General features: G+C 38.0%; 1 protein-coding gene across 1 annotated transcript in view; it reads left to right on the top strand.

Annotated features, from left to right (window-relative positions):
* Positions 1-25459, top strand: part of LOC124163430 (LHFPL tetraspan subfamily member 6 protein-like) — a 237804-nt gene that overhangs the window by 151412 nt on the left and 60933 nt on the right. The window contains exon 5 of the mRNA XM_046540341.1: positions 9661-9827. Within this exon, the coding sequence (XP_046396297.1) occupies positions 9661-9827 (167 nt within the window). The remainder of the gene's footprint in view (positions 1-9660; positions 9828-25459) is intronic.

Below are 25459 nucleotides of genomic sequence, written 5' to 3' on the forward strand. Positions count from 1 at the left end.
TCGTTGAAAAACTAATGATTGTGCCAAATTTAATCGGTGCAAAGGTCTCAGAGTCTAGTGATCACGGTTGTGCGCACAGACGCCTTATTTTATGTGTGGAGGGAGTTTTGATAGATGGTTTGGTTGCAATATCATGATTTAGCCTTTTCATCGAATATCAATATCTATTAAATGGATGCAGGTAGAATTTCCTGGTCTGACGGCATTTATAAATGACCATTTCGTATAGTAATCTTTACAGCATCATCAAATCATCATGGATGTGTAATATATTATGACAGCAGCGATGTTCACTGACTAATATATGCTTTTATGTTCAAGCCAGTAGGCATTCGGAGGATTTTAGGCTCTTTTTCCTTTACCTACTATGTTTAATAATTAAAGGTTATTTTCAGAGAAAGAAGTTTTATCCGGATGTAATTGAGCTGAAAAATATAATTTAGATAAATATAAAATTACATGCACTTTACCTTCATCCCTGCAAAAATTCAAAAAGTGATTTTTACCTTTTCTTGACTAATCGTAACTAATCGACCTTTTCAATGCTGCATATTAATTTATCTATTAAAATTATCGTCCATTAACGACTGATGAGCTGTTAACTTTTTACAAGTAATGAACAAGTTGGATGTTACAGTTTGTGAACAAAAAATTAAATTATTATTAATGTTTGGAAGGAAATTTCTTAGCTTTTCTACAAAAACACACACTTTATTGCCGACTAGTTTCGGTTACACTGTACCATTTTCCGAACCATTTTCCATTAACCGAAACTAGTCGGCAATAAAGTGTGTGTTTTTGTAGAAAAGCTAAGAAATTTCCTTCCAAACATTAAATATGGAATTCTACAAAGTAAAGGCCTCAATAATTCAGTGCATTAAATTATTATTATTATCGTTATTACGTTGGAAGAAGAAATTAATGTTGGAGACCGGTTGAAACAGGAAAAAACTCGAAAAGCCTCAGTTAGGTGGCTGGAAAAGTTACCGAAGGACCGGGAAACAAATGGGGCCGAAAGGGGATTGTAATTACAGGACAATGAAAGGGGGGGGAAGGTTAAGTCCAAAAACAAAGGTACGATACCCGCGACCCGGAAAGGGAAAGTTTGTGCGCGCACAAGGTCAAAAAAAAAGTTATCCAGACGTGAGTTGAGTGTTTGTGAGGCGGAATGAGGAACTTAAACTCCCCCTGGAGGATCCGCGTTAAATTTTGCGTGAAATGGGGTGAAACTTTCCAGTTATTTTTTTATCCCCGCCTCTCTTTTTTTCTCGTTCGTTCATTCTATGCAAATGAGCCTTTTATTTTGTTATGTTTTTCATCATTCCTTTTCGTCGCAAATCTACTTTTCATTATTAAATTTCTCTCTCGTTTCGTCGGTCACGCTGAGTTATTTTTGTGACAAATTGAAATAACTTGCGTTAGAGGGTTGGAAATTGCGAAAAAAAGGTGGAGGGATCTGCATACATTTTGAGAAGTCGTTTCGGCCTGGAAGAGCATGGTAGAAAATTATGGTACGTTATGTGTGTAGCACGGTGGAAAATTTGCGAATGGAATATGAAAAAGGGTCTGTGGGTCAGAGAGGTAAGGCATGATGGCCTATCAGGTGGATTATATCGCACTTGAGCATTTCTGGAGTTATAAAGTAGGGATGTTTTCGGCAGCAGCTTCCCAAAGAGCAGAAGATGGTAGCCTAGAGTACTCGAAGATGAGGGAATTGTCGCTTAATGAGGAATTTTGAAACATTTATGGTAATCAATTCATTAATAGTAAGAGATGGGAAAAAAATATATATAAATTATGGTGAAAAATTTTTAATCGACAAAGGCAACTCCTTAGATTAGATGGTCGAGTGAAACAAAAACGGCAAACTCTTTAAATTTTTTTAAAGTTTATTTCCCCATGAAATTAGGATTGCTTTTCCGCCAGTGACGCAAGTGAAGACTTAGATAAGTACCGTGAAATGCGCGGTGGGCGACAGCATACTTAGAGGCCATCTTAATTGCCTTATTCATGGTTTCAGATTCGAGCGTCGACTCCACACGTGAATCTGATCGTAGGCGGGTGACCTAGGCAATCATATCCTGGCGTGTTTCTAAATGTGGGAGGGAATGATGAAACTGTGTGTAGAAGGGGTGAATCATGACACGGCAACCTTAGGCGAGGCGTTTTATGTTCTTCATTTCAGAGTACGTATCCATACCTCATGACGCGATTTCGTGCCGCTCCGTTCAACACTTTTGCAGGCCGATTACTTTCATCCCCTTGCCGAAAAGAGACTTCGTTTGAGGAGAGAGATAAACGCTCCGGTTTAATTTACTGTAAGCCTTCGCATGGATGAAAGGGATGGTTTGACAGACTGGGAGTGATTGGATCTGGTGCCTATTTAATACGTCAAAGGCCCGCCGCGGTGCACCACCAGTGAGCTCTGGGATTACGTATCACAACAACTTTATGGTCGTAGAGTTTAATTAATGCACCTAATTTAGTTTTTCAAAAGAATAATTCTTCTTAGTACGGTCAGTTTTGATAATTCAGTAGAATTTACTATTTTCTACTCTAAAGTGCTAGAAACGTTATGGTAAACCTTTAAGTGAAATAATATTATATAATAATAAAAATGGCCTCCAGAATTATTCTTAGGCAAAAATAACAGAATATCTAATAATGCTCGCTAAGTGTCACCAGACCCAGTGTCGGTTGTGATTTTAAGAAATCCGTGGAAAGAAATAAAATGGCTTAGGTAAACTCTGAAATTAACAAAGAAATTGCGGAAATTCGCGGGAATCAAAGAGCCCCAATGATACGTGTTTTTCGCAAATTCGGAAAGCCTAGGAGCTAAGAACTGTTTGGGATTCCTAGAATCAATTTATAGTAATTTGCATATTACCAAAAAAACAATCCTTAAGTATCGGATGGTAGATAAAAATTGTAGGGGCCGTTTTACACGGTACACGGAATTGCGCAATCTGACATACGTCCGAAGGCGCAATCAAAATTGCGTCGTGTAAAGCGGTGAATTGCTAGAACACATGCGAGAATGCGTGGATGCGAGACGGAAAAATAGCCCGTTCTAATTTCGTTCATGAATTCGCGCAATTACACGCCATTTTAGAAATAAATGCAGCTCTAACCTGCGCAATTCCGTGCCTCGTGTAAAACGGCCTTAAGAACTGGCAGAGATCGGAAAATGCCAGAGGCCTTTCCTGGGGCTTTTGGGGGTGCAAAGCCCTCCGCAATTGAGTGAAAGCGAGTCTATATCTAGAAAAGAAAAGTGATGTAGCAGCATTCACATATCCAACAATATAGCGATAAATGTGACATTAGAGGGAATTAAGAGATAAGGAAAATGTGTAAGTTTACATTTGTGGTAACTAAAGCTTATTCTTGTGATGAATGTCAGTACCAGACCTTAAATTTACTTCCACTCGTTCAGCTGATCCCTTGAAGCATATTTACGTACGAAAAATGCTGCAATCAAATGATGGGACAGAGCGAACAGGTGTGAAATAAACTAGCCGCGATATTTCAGCAAATAACACCTTCGCTATCTCGGTAGGATCTCCAAAGACCTAGTTCACCATGTAACAATCGCAATACCCTTCTGTTTATTTATTAAGGTATTTCGGCTATATTTCAAGTTTTTCGCACGAATCGTGACTTAACTTCAAGCTACACGGCATTGAATTATTCCATTTGGCCTTACTTCGTCAAAACATTGAGTCATTAGTCACATTAAAGAAGTACGAAATCAGTGAAAGTATTTTAAGACATCATTAAATGTGATTAATCCGAAGATTGTCCAGTAGTATGAAAACCCTTTGCGGCCCGATATCAAGGCTGGCTAGAAAGACCTAGTGGTCGCCTAGCTCGACATCACTCAACATTATAAAATGGCAATGTTTCAAGAGATATCACGCATCGTAAAATTTCAAACACATAACTCTTTGATTGAACAAGCATAATATTACAGGGAGTGAATTTTTACAAAAACAATAAAATTATAACATTTAAAAGGCCAACAATCAATCATGTCAATTATTTTTTTTCCTAAAAATTAATTTGGACTAGGCGGCTTGATTAACAAATACCGCAAAGGTTTGAGAAGGTTGATAAATGAAGTATATTCAAATGAGATTCCCCTTGCGTTTCACGGTCCTGCTTAGACGATGGATAACATGAACACTTGCTCCATTATTCAGATCTCTATCGAATTTCGCCTGTGTACGCATATCCTGTTTATGAGGAGCATTGGTGGACTAAGGTCAGAGGCGGGGACATAACGCACGCACGAAGGAGAGGTATACAAAGGAAGCCTTTGGGTCAACCGCAGGCGCCCTCTACCGTTGGCCATAGGGTCCGCGGTATCTCAGCCCTTTCACTCTACCCTACTGTCCGGCGTAAGCCTTTCGATAAAAATTCGGGCCGCCCCCCGTATCATAATGCAAGACCTTCGCGACACATACCGTGTCAGTTTATCTAAAAACCCGTCGTTGGTGGTAACTCCAACGCTGGCGAAAAATCCTTTCCTTTACTCCCTTTTCCTTCCTCGTTCCTTACGGCCGTTTTATACGGGGCACGTAATTACGCAGGTCGGAGCAGCATTAATTTCCCATTTATAGCATGCAATTGCGCGAATGCAAGAACGAAATTAGAAAATGGGCCATTTTGCCATCCAAGCATTCTCGCATGACGTTCTTGAATTGTCGCATGCGTTCTAGCAATTCAGGGCTTTAAGGACTAGTTACACGATACGTTAACACGTACAAATTTAATGTCTACATGAATGAACGCGTGGATAAATACGAAAATGAAGCTTATTTAAATAAAATATGTCGATCATATTTGGTGATAATAAATAATAAGTCTGAGAAAATTTGTTGAAAATAAATTTACAATAAGCATGTAAACAAATTTCACTGTAAAAAGGCTATCGTAAGGCTATAATTAGGTCGTAGCAAGGCAATCCATGCACTTTTTATTCTTCATGAGAGTTTTTACTTATTTAAACATTTAAACTTGGATGGAAATACCAATATCTCACAGGATAAATTTTCATTGAGATTATTTGGTATATTTGTCCATTTTTCATTTGTTCTCGCATTGTACTTTCAAAATCAAGATCTCATTGTGAAACTACTGGCTAACCAACTCACTATGAAAAGACATTTTTTTAAATTTGTAATTAATTTCGTTTTTTAATTTTGTTGGTGTCAGCCAATTAGGAGTGACACTTGTCACAACCCCTGATGCGTATTTCGATCGTCGTATGTCGTTGAGAGAATTCAATTAACTCCTCGGAGCAAAAGTTTATCGTCGCATGGCTCATTGACTTTTCTATTCCAGAAATTAATTGGAAATCAACTGATGAAAGGCGCTCAGATAATCAGCTTACCGCTGTGGCGTTCATTTCGCGAAATTGACTCGATAGGTGAAGACTGAGCTATGAAATTGGAAGGTGAGGGATTCTGGTGAGGGATTATGTTGAAGGATCAGACGTTAGCCAAAGATAGATATTTGCGCCGTCATCAGGCATTTCCACGATATTGTTGAAATTAATCGGGTGTCTTGCGCCCCTTAGTCACGAGCATTTAATATTGTTATTGCGTGCTGGGTATGGACTGTCCACCAGAATAAATGCTATACATATCGCTTGTATTTTTCCACATTTCAATAAAGAAAATTTGAAAATACCCCTTAAGTTACCAATTATGAATAGTGGATAATACCAATAAAGTTACCAGTTATGAAAAGTTACCATTTTATGAATATAAATTCTTGAAATCGGTGTTAACATATTCTTAGATATGTTTGGTTTTAGCATTTTAAAACTATCATGCAGATTATATAATTATGTTAAATTTTGCTGAATATTCCATTAGTAAGCACATAGAAAAAGTACTCTGAGGAAACTCAAAGTTGTTAAAGGTTTCAGGAATGACAGTAAAATTCAATTTCAAGAAAAATGATTTTTACTTAAAAAACACTTTTTTTTACTAATAATCGGATATTTTTCCTTGTATATACTGTGGCTAGGCACTCCTTAAATTTATTTGGCTGACCTGAAACTTGGCGATATAAAATTTTGACCCATAAGTATTTTTAACGGTAGTTCCTCCGAAAAATGTGAGCATTGATTTTTGTGACCACCCTAGTGTTTTGCGTTTTGTAAGTCATGCGTGTAACTAAAATTAGTAACTTATCCACCTTATAAAACAAGCAATGGAACAAAATGATTTTTATGATTTTCCATCGCAACAATAACAACTTATGCATTGCGTCTCTGAGAAACTGCATTGGTATCAGACTAAGGAAAATACCAGGTGGAAAATAATGAATGAATTAGTCGTGAGTTGGATGTAGAGTAATGCATATCCATTTTTGTTGTGATAATGATAAGAGTCATAACGATTTAAGATCCCTTTTTTATCTCAAGAATATTAATTTTGTTGAATTAAACGTAAACATATTTTATAATTGCGAGCAATCTTATCCGCAGATGATAATTATCTTAGGTATTTTAAAAGCATTTTAAACTAGTTATAAATTGAATTGTTTCCAAAGCCAATGGAGAAAGTTACATCTGATTTCTTATATTTTATACTTATTGACTCATAAAAATAATTTCAAAGAAATAAATATATGTGGTTAATGCTCGGCAAAATACTTTCCGCTGTATTTTCGTGATTAAATTGTTCGAAAGAACACATTATCTCTCACCACATTTATGGATTGGTATTATATTGATTGGACGCAATGCGTTACTTGCGCAAAGTCTTACGTCAATGTTCTAAATTATGGAGTTAATTAATGATATGGTTTGGTATTTGGAGGAGGCGACCGACAGCTGAGATCATTTGCGCCATGAGGGAAGGGTATGGAAGGAAGGGTGGAGAGAAACCCAGCGTCGGCATTAGCCTGCTTTAAACGAAAGGCGCCAAGGGGACTTCGGCTTAACATCCCATCCGACGGACGGAGTGTTGCGCTTGAAAAATCCTCCACACAACATTCAAGCAGGGATCGGGCAGTCTCTGAAAATTCTCTGTCACCGCCGGGATTTGAATCTGAGCCCATGGGGTGGGAATCCGACACTCTAGCCACCACACCAATCCGATCCCCCAGTCAAATTATTGAAATACTATATAAATGTTAATTTGATAATAGTTTATCTTCAACCTTTGTTCCTATTTTATTGCTTCTAGTATTAATTCACGATGGGAAGAGAACCTGTTAATCTTTTAGGGTGACCGAGGCTAAGTATTGTTTCGGGATAAAGTGATATCCATGCGATAAAAACTAGTCACTTCATTTTCTCTCACAAAACGCATTACACCCGCTGTTCTAGTCTTTTTTTCATTTTGTATCACTATCGTAGCACTTATGATAAAATATTGAAAATTTTAAAGTTCCTACGTTTCACTGTATTAAAAATTTGGCTGTACCTCTCGCTCAGTTGTTCAACCCAGAGGCTGGTTTGGATGGGTGAGGGTAAAGCTCACATCATACTGAGCCCGGGGGGAGTGAACATCACACATTCAGGTTACGGTGGCTAGTTCTTTCCCGTGGGCCACCTCGCTCTACGATAGTTTTGTTTGGGTGTGTTCAGAGGTGTGTGGGTGAAGTTTGAAAATTTTGCCTCGTTATACCCTCAGAAGAAATATTTTCTAAACCAAGATACATCTATCTGTTAAGAAAGGTGTATTACGATTTGAAATATTCAAGAAGACTTCGTAAATTTTAGATGTAATTTAACGCGAAAAAAATGAAAGTTGTGATTCGTCTTCCTCAATCCGCAACGGTATGCAATTTTCCTCGCTTAACTGAGGAATTAAGCTTAATTCGTGGATGTGATATAATCGTGACGACGCTTAATAGCATTTCACTAAGGTCAACGTCGATCACTCCCAAAAATATACCTTATCTGAGTGTACAGGAATTGTCAAGTTCATTGGAGTCTTGGATACCTGTGCCTGAGGTTTACAAAATTTACCAGAATATTTTCTCAGAAAAAAATTCTCTGAATCAGGATATATTCATCTATTGAGAAGGGTCTGCTGTGTGTATAATTTGAATTCTTGAAGAAGATATCGCAAGTTGTAGACAAGCAATTAGTGGTTAAAAAGACGGTTAAAAAGAAGCATGACCGGTGTAGAGGGAAATAATAATTTTAGAGACAGAAATAAAGAGCGGAAGGTTGAAAAGATAATAGGGCAAAGGGCATTCGAGCTAAAAGCGCAGATGTGACCAAGTCTTGAGAGGAATCGGCTCGGAGATGGCGTGGGAAGCTGATCGTGTTATCTGCTTGGACAGCTAGATCACCTCCGCGCCATGTGGATCGAACGTGCAAGTAGGCTGGCCGTGGCTTAATTAATTTCCCATCGATCGCACCTGCATGACGTAGTCTCTTTCCTGGTATTCATAGAGGTGAGTTATGTCCTCCCTCTTTGTCCAAGTGGAATAGCGGTGAGGCTATGACCCTCGTTGGATGAGCCTCGGTTAGTTTTCCTGACGAGGACTTTAGCGTTGTGCATAATATATTTAATCAAAATGTCTGAAAATTGATTTAAAACTATTTTCATTGTATGTATTCTTATAATTTTTTGCATCGGTATAGGTGAAGTTGTGTATTTTTTGATGCATTTCGATGTTGTAAAAATGAGCGGATTTCTTCCCCATGCTGTCGTTTTTTTAGTGTAACACGGATTTAATATCTAAATCGATAGTAAAAATGGTAAAGTAAGTCTCGAATATTCGAGGACATTGAAGGTGAAAATAAAATCTGAAAAAATAAATCACCAACCACCATTGGTCATGCACGCCATATTCTCATTAAGCTTAAATTTTTTTACTTCGCGTTTAGAATGTGTCGGATCGAGTGACCCTCAATAATTCAATTTCGGATTATTTATCGCAACCTATTTTTAATATTTCGTTTTTTGAATTGTAAGCTTAATATTATAATTAAAGTATTCTTCCGATTGAGGCAGGCTTTCATGGAGAATTGAAGAAGTGTTCTGGCTGTCTCCCTTCACGGACTTACCTCTTAAATTCACAGTAAGGTCCACTACCTTTTATTTTATCTAAAATCCCATTTTATTCCTTCCTTTCCCTCCTTTACCCAGCATTCTACCCTCTAATACTGTTTTCAGCATAACATCCTCGTTAATTACACCCTTCATTCATACCTTCTGTCTCTTCCCTAACTCATCCGAAAGCTCCTTCTCCTCACCCACCATGTCCAGCACCTCGTAGTTCCTCCTCCTCTTTATCCACTTTACGTTTTCTGTTCGTCGTCACACCCATATCTCAAACACCCAATTATTTTTTATCATGGAAATTTAGTCAATTATTATAGAGCAATGGAACAAAACTTCATATTTCTGATTAGGTATTTAATATTGTATTTTCATCGAAAGCAGTAAAGTTTGCAGAATTTTCAGGCCAATCTGACATTGGGAGGTGGGTTAAAAATCATTACTACATTACACCGTTGAAACAGACGAAGCAAGTTAAGAAAAAGAGTGCAAAATGTATGCCACCTGCCTGTGTTGGCTAGGTAGGCTATATTGTGAAAACTACATTGGTTGTGTTTTCCGAGCTTCTATTTATAATGTGTCTCTGATTTGGTGTTACAATCGCTCCCTCTATTTCTCTGATTCACAGATTCCGTGACATCCCGAGCGTGTGGTGGCAGGTGTGCACCATTCTCGTTGGTACGGGGAGTGCACTCTCCCTGCTAGTGGCGCTCACGGCCGCCGCGGCGTGCTGCATCACGTACGTCATCCACACGGGATCTGCCCGGCTCGCCGGCGCCCTGCAACTCATCGCCGGTGAGTGAAATAGCTCTGTTCACAGCTAATGGACCTAAGTTGGGAATAACAACAGATTTGCTTTCTTCACATTACCCTTTAATCGTCGTTCTAGAAACTGGATCATTTTCAAGTTAGTTCACTAGGCTTGAAAATTAGTGTATCAAAACTAGCATACGATTAAAAGTTAAGTTGTAAATGGCAAAGTTTGCTATTTTTCCTAACTTAAAATAAAATTCTACCAGACCCCAACAATTCAGTATGCTACTGAACATGGCGAAACTCAAAATGAGCGTCAGGTTGTTCGCAACTACTCGCCTTGGGGTTGCCATTTGTTGAAAACTTCTAATTTCTTATAAAGTTAACCAGTCGTAAGTTTTATCCATCGAGAGGCATAAAAGCTATTATAAGCTCCCTGAAATCAGTGCCACGAATTATGCGCGGTTTGTGCTTTATACGGGCTTCATAAATTGGCCTACCATAAATGTAATTTAAGTGTTCAAGTGACGCTTATGGGCCGTAGAATTCATAGTAAAGAGTTAATACTCAGAATTCCTCCTTAAGTGATTTACGTTCGTATATTACTAAGGTATTTTGAAGTCGCGACCTACAGATGAGATAATTTACTCCAAGACAGGAAGGCAGGGAGTGAAAGAAGGGTGGAGAGAAACCCGGCGTCGCTCTGTTCGTCTGCACTTAACGAAAGGTGTCAAGGGGACCGTGTCTTGACGTCTAATTAATGAAACAGATTAAGTATTGCGGTTGATGCGCTCTCCACACTACACTAACTACTGTCCGTCAGCCTCTTGGAAATTCCTGTCAGCGCCGGTAACTGAACCCAATTCCTCGGGCTGTGAAGCCAACACACGAGGCACAGCACCAACCTCATCTTTAAATTCGTTCCGGAACGAAAACTTAAGGGAGTAATAAATAGGATGAGCAGTTACCTTGGCATCCTTATTATCGGAATCTTAGCCGCGTTCTTTTTAATCCTCATCTTCCGTCGTTCACCAGCACTCCTTGTAAAATTAAGGGTTACGGAGAAGGGAGCGCCTGCAAGGGTGATGAGATAATTAAGTCGCCTTCGAAGGGGAAAAAACGAGGAAAAAAAAAGAAGTTTAAAGTTTGGACGCGGTTGATGCCGTTAGAAATTTATCGCCCTTTGTTCTGGCTGGGAGGATGTTCTGTAGGCGGGGCTTAGTGTGGTTAGGGTGGTTGAGTAAGGTAAGGCATAAAGAGTAACGGGGAAGGGTAAAGGATGGATGAACTTATCTTTTGTTCTCGTTGGTAGCTGGAGCGTGAAGTGCGGGAATAGAAGCCGATGACATCCTTGCCTTGTATAAGATGCTCGTTGAAGCCTGCTCCCAATATTTGCTCCTTTGAACTCGCTCGTCAAAGAATAGGCGATCTTGTCGTGTCCGATTTTATCTCCCTTGAAAAAAGGGATTCGCTTTAAAAAAAATATTGAAATTTCCTCTATGCTCGGGCATAAAAACTGTTCTCGCTCCATTTAATGAATCAATATTTTTACGCTGTGCCCTATTTATCAAGCGAAAATTTGTTGGAGTTTTTTTTTCTTTCCTTGCCTTCCTTTTTCTCCGGTATTGATCTATCGTTGTGAACAGCGTGCTGTGAACTTAGCAAGCTAAAACATCGTCCCCTGAAGTTTTGGCAAAGTCTTTTCCATAGGACACGATTATATAAAGAGAGCATATAATTTATATTTTAATATTTTGTTCGTTTTTGAGTTACTGGTACACGGTGTGCCTGAACTACTTTTAAATGGCTCGGAAAACCACGTCTCTGTTTTCTTCAAGGATCGAAAGTTCCATGTTTAAGAAGTCCAAAAAACCAAAAATCAGCAAAATCCCTGGAGCCGTTTTGAAAAAAACGCGATTTCAATTTTTTTTCTACGACGATAGGAAAATTTACGATTTTTTTCATGATTCTGTAGGTGTAGCCGGGGGGATATGCTAAAATGTTAAAAAAATATATACGTCACCATGGCTCCCGCTAAACAGACATTGTTTTGTTTCTTTTTTCACGTGAATATGTTTGCTGTTTTCAAATGTTTGGTTCAAAAATCAGTAGACGGCTACGCGAAGATTGATCGAAAAACAAGGTCAGTTGTCCCAATATTTGTGAAAAAAGTCGTTGTCCAACTGGTTAGTAAACAACTTATTATTATTATTTATAGACGAGTCCATTACCTACGTAAGGGAAAAACAAAATGTCACGAATGACAAAAGACCATGCGCGAACACATGAAGAAAGCCGAGGCGTGATTTGTTTGTTATGTTTAAAGAAGAAAGATAAGATGTAGAATATTGTGGGCCCCTTGAAGATTCAGGTAAAAAATGCTGTAAATATTAACCTTGATGACATTCGTTACCCATCTGCTGTCTGTAGCAATTGCAAAATCATCATATACAAATTCAATAAACAAAATTCTGAAGAAACCACATTAGCGCTACCGGACTATTCTGGTTTTCTGGAAATCTTATGTGTAACCCGATCTAAAAAGAAGATACTTTGTGACTGTAAGTTGTGTGAAAATGCCAGACGTGTACCAGATAAACTATGTCCGGGAAATTCAACGAAAAGAAAAGTGATCAAGCAGAAGTGTAAGAAATGCAGGGGACCACTGGATGAAAACAAAATTTGCACTTCACCTAAATGTATCCCTATTCTCACTGAATTGATTTCAAAAAAATTTTCTCCAAAAGAAAAGGAAAAATTAGTTTCATCAATGCTTAAAGATATTATCCACATGCCAGAACACTCAAACAATGAGGGCCAGTTGCGCTTATCTCAAAAGAGAGGCAAAACATTACCCGTTTTAGTAAATTCAACTAATGTGGATGAAAGATCAAGAAAAGAACCAGTCGCGGCTATTGACATATTGAAAATAAGTACAGACTTGGGGTTGTCTACAAGAAAGACAAATTCTCTAACGGCTGCTCTGCGAGTTAGCAGTAAGAATAGGAAAATGTTTCAGCCCAACTTGAAGCAGGACCTGCTTTTGTTGAATCATCAACTTGATTCGTTTTTTGAATCTCGTGTTTGTGACGTATTGAATACCAAGAAGTCTTCTGTAATAAATAAATCTGGATATTTTGTTTGTTGTAATAATGTAAAAGGTTTAGTTACATATATTCGAGAATAAAGAGGTTTGCAAGAAGTAGATTTGAAAATTGGGCTTGACGGTGGTGGAGGGTTTTTGAAGATTTGCTTATCCATTCCATCAAAATTCGAAGGACCCGAGAATAATGCACATGTGACAGGGGCCAGGCAACATTATCACGAAGGAGTACACGCCAATAAATTTAGGGACACGGGTGTGAAAAAGTTATTCGTCCTTGGTATCATATCTGATACACAAGAAAATTATGTGAATGTTCGCACGCTGTGGTCCTCTCTACATCTGAATGACTTAGAGGCAATGACCATTGCCACAGACCTAAAAATGGCCAATATAATAACTGGGGTCATGGCTCATTCTTCTCATTACCCGTGTACGTGGTGCACTGCATCAAAAGGTCTCTTGAGTATGTGTGGAAGTTATAGAACCGTTGCGTTGGTAGTTGCCGTGAAAATGCAGAGGCCTTCAAGAACAGTGGCAGTAAAAAAATATTGCCAAGGATTTTTACTGTCACGTAAATCAACCTCTTTTCACAGGGAATCCAAAGACAGAAATCATTGATATAATACCTCCACCTGAACTGCATCTAATGCTCGGGGTAGTAAACACATTGTATGGGCACATGCTGAGGGAATGCGAAGACGATACTGAGGAATGGGCAAAATCGTGCAACGTAAGGAGAGAATTTGTCCATGGATCCCCTGGTTTCGCAGGCAATGCCTGCAAAATTTTGTTGAACAAGATAGATCTGCTTCGGGGGAAATGTAGTGTTCAGTGTTTAAAATATGTCAGATGTTTTAGTGATTTTTCAAAAGTCGTCAATTCCTGTTTTTCGAGTAGTCTTGACGAGGAATTTGCGATGATATTTGCGAATAAACGATGATATTTTTTCGTGTAAAAACTAGATTATAATTTAGGCAGCCTAAAGAAATTTTGCCTATTCATTTTGATGTCACCATGTATTTCATCCAATAATCTTGATTTTCGCAATTTTACGAATAAAGTTGCATTGTTTAATTCGCTTCATTTCGTCCAATATTATTGATTTGATCTGTAAAAGTTGACCTTCGTTAAAAGTATTAAAATGTTCTATTCTCGATGCTTCTTTCTACCAGAAAGAACGAACAAGTTGCAGAAACAATCGTTAATTTCCGAAAATTAATTTGAAAAAATTTAAAATTGAGTTTTTTTCGAAACGGCTCCAGGGATTTTGCTGATTTTTGGTTTTTTGGACTTCTTAAACATGGAACTTTCAATCCTTGAAGAAAACAGAGACGTGGTTTTCCGAGCCATTTAAAAGTAGTTCAGGCACACCGTGGGTATTGATGCATTTTGAAAAAAATTACTATTTCTATTTTCATATAATTTGTTTTACGGTATGAATGCTTGAAAGAATTTTTAATCTAAAAATTCCTAAATAAAACCAGTGAAAAAGTTACGAAACTCACCTTTTATATTTTAGATGGTGGAGGATTTGGTCTTCTTTAGAGCGAAAATAACTTCTTTTTAGTGATGATGTTTCAAGAAAACAGTAAAATTATATCGGAGTGATAACCATTATGTTATTTGAAGAAGTAACTGCGGACTGGCCTGCAGAATACATTTACGAAGTTACCCGAAAGCACAATTTGGAGCTCGAAAATTCGGCACAGGAATAATCATTTGCCTTGACCATGTGTCTAGATATCCCGCCAGGAATTGTACCTTTATCTTTCGAGGTACCTTCTTCATCTGCAGAGTTAAATTCGAATGAAAAATCACTTTCATAAAATATATTCATGAGTGAAATTTTCACGATGAAGCACATTTTTAAATATTAACTCGTCCACATTTACTCTCAACGTCGTTTGAGTCTTTAAGGTAACTCAATTCTGGATGCATTACCCTTGGCTGCTTCTCTGTTATTAGAAAGGGTTAGCCGCTGGGAAAGAGGTATGATATGTTTACTTCTGAGACGAAGGGATAGGAGAGTGGTTATGTTTCAAAGAATGGAAACATTCAGGAGGGCTAGATTTTGCGATTTGCGATGTGGAAATATATAAGCGTAGGCATTAAGGCTTCCATGAAAGTGCACTGAGTCTTATAAAGCGCTAAGTAATTCATGGTTTGTAGTTGTCATCATTACGGGATAAGCATTCATCGTTCCGTAACAGTATTGTCCCGAAGAATGGAAACATGGCTAGGGTTTGGTATGGTATGGTATTTGGAGGAGGCGACCGACAGATGAGGTCATTTGCGCCATGGGGAAGGGTTAGGCAAGGAAGGGTGGAGAGAAACCTGGCGTCGGTATTAGCCTGCTCTTAACGAAAGGCGCCAAGGGGACCACGGCTTAACGTCCCTTCCGACGGACGGAGTGTTGCGCTTGAAATGTCCTCCACACAACACTCAAGCAGGGATCGGGCAGTCTCTGAAAATTTTCTGCCACTGCCGGGATTTGAACCCAAGCCCGCCGGGTGGGAAGCCAACACTCTAGCAACCACACCAACCCGATACCCGCTAGGGTTTTGGGCCGGAAAAAATATTATCGCTAACATTTCCTGTAATGTTAGAGTGTGCTCAGTCTTGTAGAACGCTAATTCGTAATTTGTTGAGTTTCTATTCATAGCGGAATTGGAAATAAGGTTGATCGTGGAATGGCTGGATTGAGAAAGGTAGAGAGTAGCATTATCTGTGGCAGACGTGAGTGGTTCAGGTGAAGAAGACGAAACTGGCTGGACTGAGAAGAATGCAGGTTGAATGAAAAAAGTAGGAGACTGCTCTTCTTATCTCTGCATTTCTTTTCGCAACAGAGTGAAAGGCGTCCGTTGTTGGAGATCAGCCCAGAGAAAAAGGGTAGCTGTGGGCTTGAAATGTGAGCTTGGGGAATTCTGTTACAGATGGGTGTGAAAGACGTGAGTGAGGGATTTGCTCCTTTCTTTCTTCCGCGCGTCTTTTTCACTTTCCCATTTTTTTTCTCACCTCCTTTTGTCCTTGGGAGAGTCAGGTGCCTAAGTCAGGGGAAATTTCTCTTGTGACTTTTGTCTTTAACTTAAGGAGGTATGTTCGCAACTGCACTGTCTAAAGAAATACACTTCTCGTATGTATTTTTAATTTTTTGTAAATCCTGTTTTCAAAATGAAAAATCTGTTTTGTAAAATATCGTCATGAGACATTTTCCTCGATGGAACCTATGTTTAAATATTACCTAGATCGAAATTTATCGATACTGAAAAGTAATATTAGGGCGCGTACAATGGCGATAAGTCAATCTTTAATTTTTTTAAGATAACATTTTATATAGCAATCTTATCAGACCGCAGCGCCCTTTTTATTCACCTACAGTAATTTTACTTCAATTACAGCATTCAATTGCCAATAACAATGAAGTTGTTCGGTGATGTGCTTCAACTTTATTTTTATAAACGCTTATGGTTGAATGAGCATTATATAGCTTTTATTGTCAAAAATACATGCAAATTCTGACAGTAATCAATTTATTATTCATATGAAAATACTGCGGTAAGAATCTCTATAAAATTGCGGATTTTCAATACCCACACCCAGATTATGTGGTACAGAAAGGCTGTATCTGGTGTTCGTTGTCCATAGGAATACAGTTGGGAGATAATACCTTGAATATATTTATTTATTTTGAAAATAATATCTCTTTCGTCATTCAAACGCTCCTTCTTAACGTAACCTTAGAGGATTAAGGGTTTGGATGCGGATCGATAGATCTCTGGTTCGAATTCGAAGGCGTCGGGCAACCCATAAAATTATCTTTGAAGTGCGTGTTGGTTTAGGGAAAGGAACTGACCACCACTGCCCAAAATTGTTGAAGAAAGTAAAGTAGAAGTGTTGAAGAAGCAAAGGCGTGAAATTACCGCATAGTGATTGCGTGAAGTTTCTAGATTTCGGAACGCGCGAGGTTTGGTTAAAACAAAAGATGAGGAGACTTGAGTAGTGTATTTAAGGGTTGTGTTTAAAAGGTGGTGCAATCGAAGAAAGTTAAAGAGCCTTAGGACGGCAGCAGGTGGCGGTAGATCCTGCGATAAACCGGCGAGGAAGGAAGGGGCGAAGGAAAATGATATCTTTTTTCCCTTTCCGGTGACCTTAACCCTTCCGTGACTGTGCGGGGTAACTCAGTTACCCCAAATTATGCTCGAGTTGTATAATTTTTTTTATTTTGTCACTTTGATATTTTTTTATAGAGCCCAACCAATTTGTCGTTATGTAAGCGACGAATGATTTTTTTACACTTAAATTGTTTTTGAGAACTTCAACTTTTATCGGTGGGGTAACTGAGTCACCACAAAAAGCTCTTGCCGGGAAGACAAAAATTTTGTTTATTACATGAGTGCAGGGATAAAAGTTGTATTCAATGAATTTTATTTTATTATAAATTCAATAACGCCAATATTCTAAACTATGGCAACTTTTTTTACTTATTTTTTTTCATAGCATGTTAGTCAATTTACATTTACAATAGCAAAATAGGAAAGATTCCTGCCATTTCGCAAAAAATCACTGCAAAACCCTAAGTGTAGCCTAAAATGTATTTTAAATTGTAGAAAACAAGATATTATATTATTAAATAGTAGCGAAGGTGTTGAATTACAGAAAAGACAAAAATGCAACACATTATTTATGAATAATAAATGGGGTACCGAAGATACCCTCACAGTCGTTCGCGTAAGTTTGCTAGGCACAGTCACGGAAGGGCTGAGGTCTTTGGGTTCAATTTTAGCGACCAATTTGGAAGAATAATCACTTAAAATATACAGGATATGGTTTTGAACCAAGTGTGGTAACCGGGTAGGTACAGGGCTAACTCTATCCGACAGGTATCTGGTTCAATTTTTGGAAGAGCCCTATCTGACATCCCCAAAAATAAGTCAATGGATATGTGAGATGGCCAAGGGAAAGGTCCCCTACTCTGTTTCACACACCCATCTCTTAGAGTGGGGTGAGCTCTAACCTTACCAATCCATATCTGCCTCCTGGTTGAAGATAAAAAATACCAAAGACTAGCTAAGCCAGGTAAAGAGACATTGTTTTGACCTTTTGATTGTAAATATGGATTCCTTCAGAGTTCACTGCTTTAGAAAGAACCCCTTTCGGAGTCGTCTGTTCTACCGCTCCGACCGCAGCTTTGGCTTAATCTTTTTCTCCTCCGTCGTCGTATCTTTTCGTGTCCTCTCTTTCTTTTGTTTCCCACAAGAGATACTCAAGAATCAAGACTGGTGGGAAGAGAGTTTTTCTTCGCCTCATTCCCTGTCTTCGTACAGACACAGTGTTGACATCCATTAAATAATTATGGAAGTTGCACCGAAAAAAGGAATCATAACTATATTGGTATTTTAACCTTTAAGCTAGGATTATATGGGGCATTAAACGAATCCTACTGGACTATACCCAATATAGGCTTATTATTTTTACTAATCACAATGAGGCGTAATCTTTCTCGTTCATTTTATTTAGAAATAAAAAATATTTTTGATATAATTCGTAATCATTGCAGGAGGAGTATGATGTTAGATAAGAAGTAATTCTGATTCAATTACAAAATAACTGATAGTGAAAATTATGTTTTTTAATTTTACCGACCTTGAATTCATCCGACATCGATGATTCAAGACGCAAGTTCGTCCATTATATATTAATAAAAAATAGTTAGCGTTATCTCAAATGGCAAGCTACTTCTCAGCGTAGCTTAAAATTATTTAATTACAATCCAGCATATGAAACGGTTGACTTCAGTACTTTTACGCGATTGGATTACCGGTTCGATAAATTGTTTACATTTAAGTCAGCCTGTTCATGCAATCCAATTTTTACAGTGTGACAAATTTTCCCTCCACTGATTCTGGAAAAAACTATAATTAATCAGATTGTAACAGAACATTATAACGTCTAAATTCAAAAATGTAATTGAATTAAATGCTTGAATTCCTAGATTTTTAAAGCCACTACATTGTTAAAGATTTTGAAGTAATTATCATTGGCGTAGGTTGAGCTAAAATAATATATGTAAGAACTATGGAAGCCTTATGATTAATGAAAAACTAACAGAAACACTAAATTGGGAATTAAGAGATGATGAAATGTGGGGAGACATTTCCAAGTCAGAGAAAGCCTAAATTCGAAATAAATTCTCGGGAATTTTCTTTGAAGGGGAATAATAAGATTGCTAAAGGGCTTACTGAGCTGATATATGGCTTTCGCTTTCCCTGGGGTGTAACCACAGATTTTTTTTATCTTCCCGTCCAAAAACGCCGAGGCCTGGAAGTTTCTTTCTTTTGGGAATTTTGAAACTTTATTTTTTTTAGAATGAATATCTTCTTCTTTAAATTGTTTCCAGTTCTCTTATAAGGAGGTATTTTTTGTGAGACGGAAATTCATTTTCAAAGAAGGTATCGAACGTTTAAACTCAAAAATATATCGTCGTCACTGAAAAAATTTCATTAAAGTCTCGGCCAACATATTTAAGAAAAAATTGGATTTTTATGGCGCATGTTTTTTTATATTTTAGTGTCATGGATAGGTGATTAATTGAATGCAACGATATATAATTAAATGTTTCTTTTTTTTAAATTGTCTTAAAATATATATGATTACTTCGCACAATAATAACATTTTAGTGTTTAGTTTGGGAGAAATTTTAATATAGAAATATGTTGCTTACTAATATACCCGAGTTCCTTAGTAGTTTTGCAAACGATTATTAATACCTATCTTGTAAGCCATTTGTTAGACAATTCCCATCTCTAGCGATACAAATGCTTTGTTTAACTATTTCATGTAAATATTTTTGTTAAACTGTCACATTTTGTTTAGGTATTGTGAGAGAGATATTTTGCTTGTATCATTTAGTCTGAGTTATAGCTGCATCGAATATTCATCTTTATATTGGATGAACTGTTATTAAAAATTTGTTGCTAGTAACTTCGAAAAGTATCATTTGAACACTTTAAAAAAGAAATAATAGCAAAATGGTGTGTATACAATATTAAAGGAACGAAAAAGGGACTTATAATATTTTCTGATTATATTTCATCTATTAAATACATGACCTAGTATTTTTTGGATAAAAAAGAATTGTAAAAGGATTGTTTCTGAGGGATAATTATACATAGAAATGCCATATAAGTTAGTTGTAAGTGTTGAATTTCCCCCATGATTTTCTCCCCCATATTTTCCTTTGAAAACCAAAAGATATATTGTACTCATTCCACGTTTGTATTTGTACCAGGCGTGAGTAAAGTAAAATTTTTGCAGTGGATTAAATATAAGTTTATAATACGCAAAAATGATAATCCGTGAATGTTATTTTGCCGCTGGTTTCTATTTAAGGACGAGATCAGTTGCTACAAATACGGGATATATTACGCTTTTATAACCGATGAAGTCGTTATAAAATTTATTACTATGTAATATTGCTGGAATTATCATTAAAAACCTTTGTGGGCATAGATATTAGTCAATATTATTCGTTTTTGCGCCAATGGGAAGACTAGACTAGTTCAGACCGCAAAGGAGAGGGAGTTAAAAGAATGGGATTTATATATATTGAATGAAGGTAAGGATAACGCCTTCTTGTGACTAGTAAAAGGAATGCAAATTGGGAGGGGGTATACTCCAGTGTGACTCGTTAAATGCTCTATGTAATCCTAGCTTAAACTTTAGAATACCTTAGTAGTATAGTATGTATTTATAGTTATAGTATATAGTTAGAATTCCTTTTTCAGTGTAACTTCCATAATCATTTAATGAATGTCAACACTGTATCTGTGCGAAGACTGGAGTTGAAACGAAGGGAAACTCTCTACCCACCAGTCTGAATTGATTCTTGAGTATCTCTTGTGAGAAACAAAAGAAAGGGAGGATGCGAAAGAATAAGACGCCGGAGGAGGAAAAGATAAAGCCAAAGCTGCGGTCGGGGCCGTAGAACAGGCGACTACGAAAGGGGAGCTTTGTGAAGCAGTGAATTCTGAAGGAAATGGGAAAGATCCCGGGAGTAAGATAGGCCGGTTTTTAGGAGAGGTGGAAGAATGAATGGAAGGGTTCTTGAGGCCACGCTGATAGGGTTTTCCAGCGGAAAGGATGCCGGGAAAATGGAAAAGAGTTGCCGACTCAAGGGTCGAATACGGTTCCTCTCTCTCGGCAACGGAAATTTTGCTCTCGGCACATTAAGGTCTGAGTCAAGTTCTCCGCGGAAATTAAAGGGATCGCCAGTGAAATATTGGCATCGTGATACGAGAGTGAAGTGGAAACCATCTGCGGCTTTATCTTGTTCCATCACCTCAATCATTGTGCATTTTATCGGTAATGATTTGCAACACTGTGCAAGGGCAAAAGATTTAGAGCTTTCCGTAAATAACCCCAAAATATTTTATGCAATAATTTAGGTATTATGTATCAAGTGTTCAGGATTCACTTCGTAGAATCACATATCTATTCACTCTGTAATTTTCCAATAAACTTTATCATTCCGGAAAGTAAGATCTGATGCTTTACCGGCGAATATATTCGAAAAAGGCTATTCGGGCTTCCAGCCGGGTGGTCTCCCTCCATTCTGCCGACGTTTCGGAACACGAGTCGGGTTCCATCATCAGGGCTAATGGTGAGCGGATGAAGTTTGCCTGCTTATACACTCTTCAATTGATTCTAAGGTCTTACGTGATTGGGCGTGAAGCAGCCAATCTTATTTTCCTCAGTGCCGGTTTCCATATATTACTTAGTGAATACCCGGCGTCACGATTGAGGGTGTTACTTGTCAGCCTAGGGTTTATTATTCCGACCTTGGCCTTCAACCTCTGTATAGTCATTATCAACGTTGATAGTCTTTATAATGGTTTTCTAGTAGTTGAAAACCTGGGAAAAATAGTTTTGTGGAACATTAAAAAGTGAGTTATTTCGCAATATTAATTTAGGCGTTACCTGGAGCAACGGTTAGCGCGTCTGCCTGGTGACCAGAAGATTACGTAATGAAATCTATCCAGGAGGAGGGTTAAGAGGAGAAGGTCACCTGAAAGGAGCGACTAACAATATGGACCTATGTTCGAATTCAGGAGAAGTCATTCTCAAGAAGTTTTTCCTCATATTTCGCCGGCCTTGGTGGCGGCGGGGTACATGCCTCGCCTGCCAACGGTCGCGGGTTCGAGTTCCGCCTAGTAGGTTTCCCCAATCCTGGGCATGGTCGTTTGTGATGGTCCGTTGTTATTTTTTGTATCCCTCCCGTTGTAAAGGTATAATAATATTATTTTCGGGGTGATGAATTAAATAAATAAATGTGTTCATCACCCAATCCCTTCTCCTAATAACAAATCAGTTACAACACATTTATCATCACCCGTCGGCAATCCTGAGATAGGTTTTATCTACACTCTCCGCTAAAATTTATTTATTTATTATCCAACTTCCCCGTTAACAGAACATAGAGGCTTTTACTACGGAGGATTAACAAAGCACGACACAATCATCCATACCCTGGATAAGGACCACCCATCCAGGCGGGATTCGAACCCACGACCTACGATTTGGCAGGCGATGACTTTACCCCAACGCCACCGAGGCCGGCCAATATTTTTATATTATTGTATTCAGTATTTCTTACCTTTGACGTATTTGAAAAATGTTCTACGTATTTAATTTGAAGTCTTCTTTTGTTTTTCTTCCGGTCTACTTTCTCTCAATCGATTCAGTTCATCAGGTCATCATCCCTCAAGTCTTTGAGATTTACTTGTCCCGTTCACTTTCAAGAGTTTTCTCACGAGATCTCTTTTTTTAATTCTTTTCTTAGAGCTTCCTATTTACTCAATCCTTCGACCTATTTAATCTATACTTGGCACAAGCGTTCTTACTCACCGAGTCAACGAGAACTATTCATACCCCCGCCCCGCTCCCTCGGCGTACCCATATAAGCGCGAAGCAACTAGACTCGTAGCACCTTAAAGCTGGGAATTGGAGAATGCAATGCAGCCTCAGGGTGAAAACAGGGTGTTTCAGGAGGAACATTACAATTAATCGCAAAATGAGTAAGATTGCGGAATCGTATCGCTGATACTTGCTCAAAACTCACGTTTAATTAGGCTCAAAGATCAATTGTTTCCTTAATTGTTCATCCGTTTTGTAGTTTCTCTGTAGATTATTCTTTTAGTTCAGTAAATTAAATAATGTTTATGTAAGTTAAGTGAAATTTGACGTTTATGTTTCTATTGCAATTTAAGTCATGATAAAATAGTTATCGGATTATTGGTCAAATGTATGTGATGCAAAAAAGTTTAAGCAAACGTTTCAGTTTATTTAAACTATCATCAGGGCTATGAAAGAAAATATGAGAACAATACAATAAAGAATAAAGAGAATAAAATACAATGATATACAACATTTTTACATAAATAAATGTTACGATAGAGTTAAAATTATATTATTGTAAAAAAACTCCATCGTAACATTTATTTATGTAAAATGTTGTATATCATTGTATTTTATATTGTTCTCATGTTTTCTTTCATAGCCCTGATGATAGTTTAAAGTACACTGAAACGTTGGCTTAAATGTTTTTGCATCACATACATTTGACCTATACTCCGAGAAGTATTTTACCATGAATTTAACGAGGTCAAGATAAGAAGGAAAAAAATATAATTATTGTAATTTAATTTAAACTACTGGCTATTGAATATCTATTTTTACTGCGATTGACTTCCACCCACGTCACCCACATTGAATATTATCTGCGAAGATAGCAATATATCTTCGAATAACCTTGATGCTTATCCTTTTCATCAACTTCTACCCTTTTGTGATTTCTCTCTAACTACTTCTTCTAAAATTTGAGAGCTGACCGGTTGTAATCAATATTGGCGGCCACTTGCGAAATGTACTTAAATATATTTTGCTAACATACACATGGTTTTTCTTTCACTTTGACCCCAAGCGTTCTCATTTCCGACTTGAATCCCCGTTCGCTTTTAGCCCACACACTATCCATCCAACCGCGTCTTCCTAAGGCCATTATTCTCCAACTGTGGCAGTCTTGTTCCTTCTTTTTTTTTCTTTATTTTATTTACACACGCTCACTTATAAATCCCTTCCCGCAACGAACTCTTGTTGCCTTCTCCTGTTTCAAGCCGCCTTATTTTATGCCCATTAGCTCGGGCCATTTATCTTCGAGAGGCAACTTCAACCCTCATTCTTGGCGCAAGTTGCACACATGTGTGTTTGTGTGAATGTTTGCGTTTGCTCTGAGTCTTGGGGTTGAAGGAGAACACGATGAGGAGAAGGAAGAACGAGTTCGTCGGAGCAAAAAGTAATAGATCGAAGAATTGCTCTGTTTTGTTTTCGCCCTTGGGAAAACTTGAGGGTTAAATATCAGATACTATAAAGAAATCCCCAAGATACAGATACGTTTTGATACTGTATGCGTAGCAAGGTTTTCGGGTTGACCTCCGCGTCGTTCCATCTTCATGACGACAGTTTCGCCGGCGTTGCAGCTAGCGTCTTCAGGTACGAAGTGTCTGATGCAGGTTTTTGCCCGTCTTATATAGGCCTTGGCTTGGGCTAGGTGCGTTCTGATTGGTCCGTTTGGGTAAGAGTCTCTTCCAGGTGTTTGAGAGCGAATGGCTGTCCTCCATGTTGAATGTGGATGTTTTCGCTATTTCGATAGCCTCTCGTATGAGTCGGGGAAAGTAATGCTTTTCTCTAGCGATGATTTTTGCCCTTTCAAAGTCCACATTGTGTGTTGGTCCTTCCCATACGTGCACGGCGATAGCGATTAACCGAAACTGTCTATTTTTGGTGGCCCTTAGGTGTTCTTGCATTCTGAATTTCATGGCTCTTGATTTTTGGCCAATGTTTGAGTCTCCGCAAGAGCACTTAACTTCGTATATTTCGCTTTGAAACACGTTTCATCCAGCCATCAACACGTTCTGATACTCTCCGCGATGTTCCCCAATGGGTGGTTATATTTAGAATGCATACCCTGCCAATTTTTTGATAGACATTGATTGCATTCAACGCCACGGCAGATGTAGTGATGGAAAAATATATTTCGATTTAAATCGAAAATCGTGTGTTAATAGTCGAATAACGAGGAAATCGAGATCGTGCCATGATCTTCGAGTTTCGATCAAAACTCGATTTTTCGACTTCGATCTTGACCAACTCGTTTTATCTCGGCAGCGTCACTATTGGTCTGTGATAAAGTCATCCGTCCCACGTGAAAGACTTGTCTCTAAGGCCGGTGAAATTGGTACCTAAGGCATGCCCTCGATCATCAAAATAGTGTACCAATCAGTGAATTTTTCTTAAACATTTTTGAGAAACCGAATGGTTCCAAGCGGTATTCCCAAAACTTTAGTGTGCGTGCATTTGTAGATTTTTACTGCTAATAATTCAATCACGAGAATTTTTTCCATTACTCAAATGTGCATTTTGAAGGAATAATAAAATTTTTTGTGTAAACTGCTTTTTAATAAAGGTTGATTTTACAGATGTGTGGAACTAAAAAGAGCTCTTCGCTTCCGTG

This window comes from Ischnura elegans, chromosome 8 (genome assembly GCF_921293095.1).
Source record: "Ischnura elegans chromosome 8, ioIscEleg1.1, whole genome shotgun sequence".
NCBI classification, from domain to species: Eukaryota; Metazoa; Arthropoda; class Insecta; order Odonata; family Coenagrionidae; genus Ischnura; species Ischnura elegans.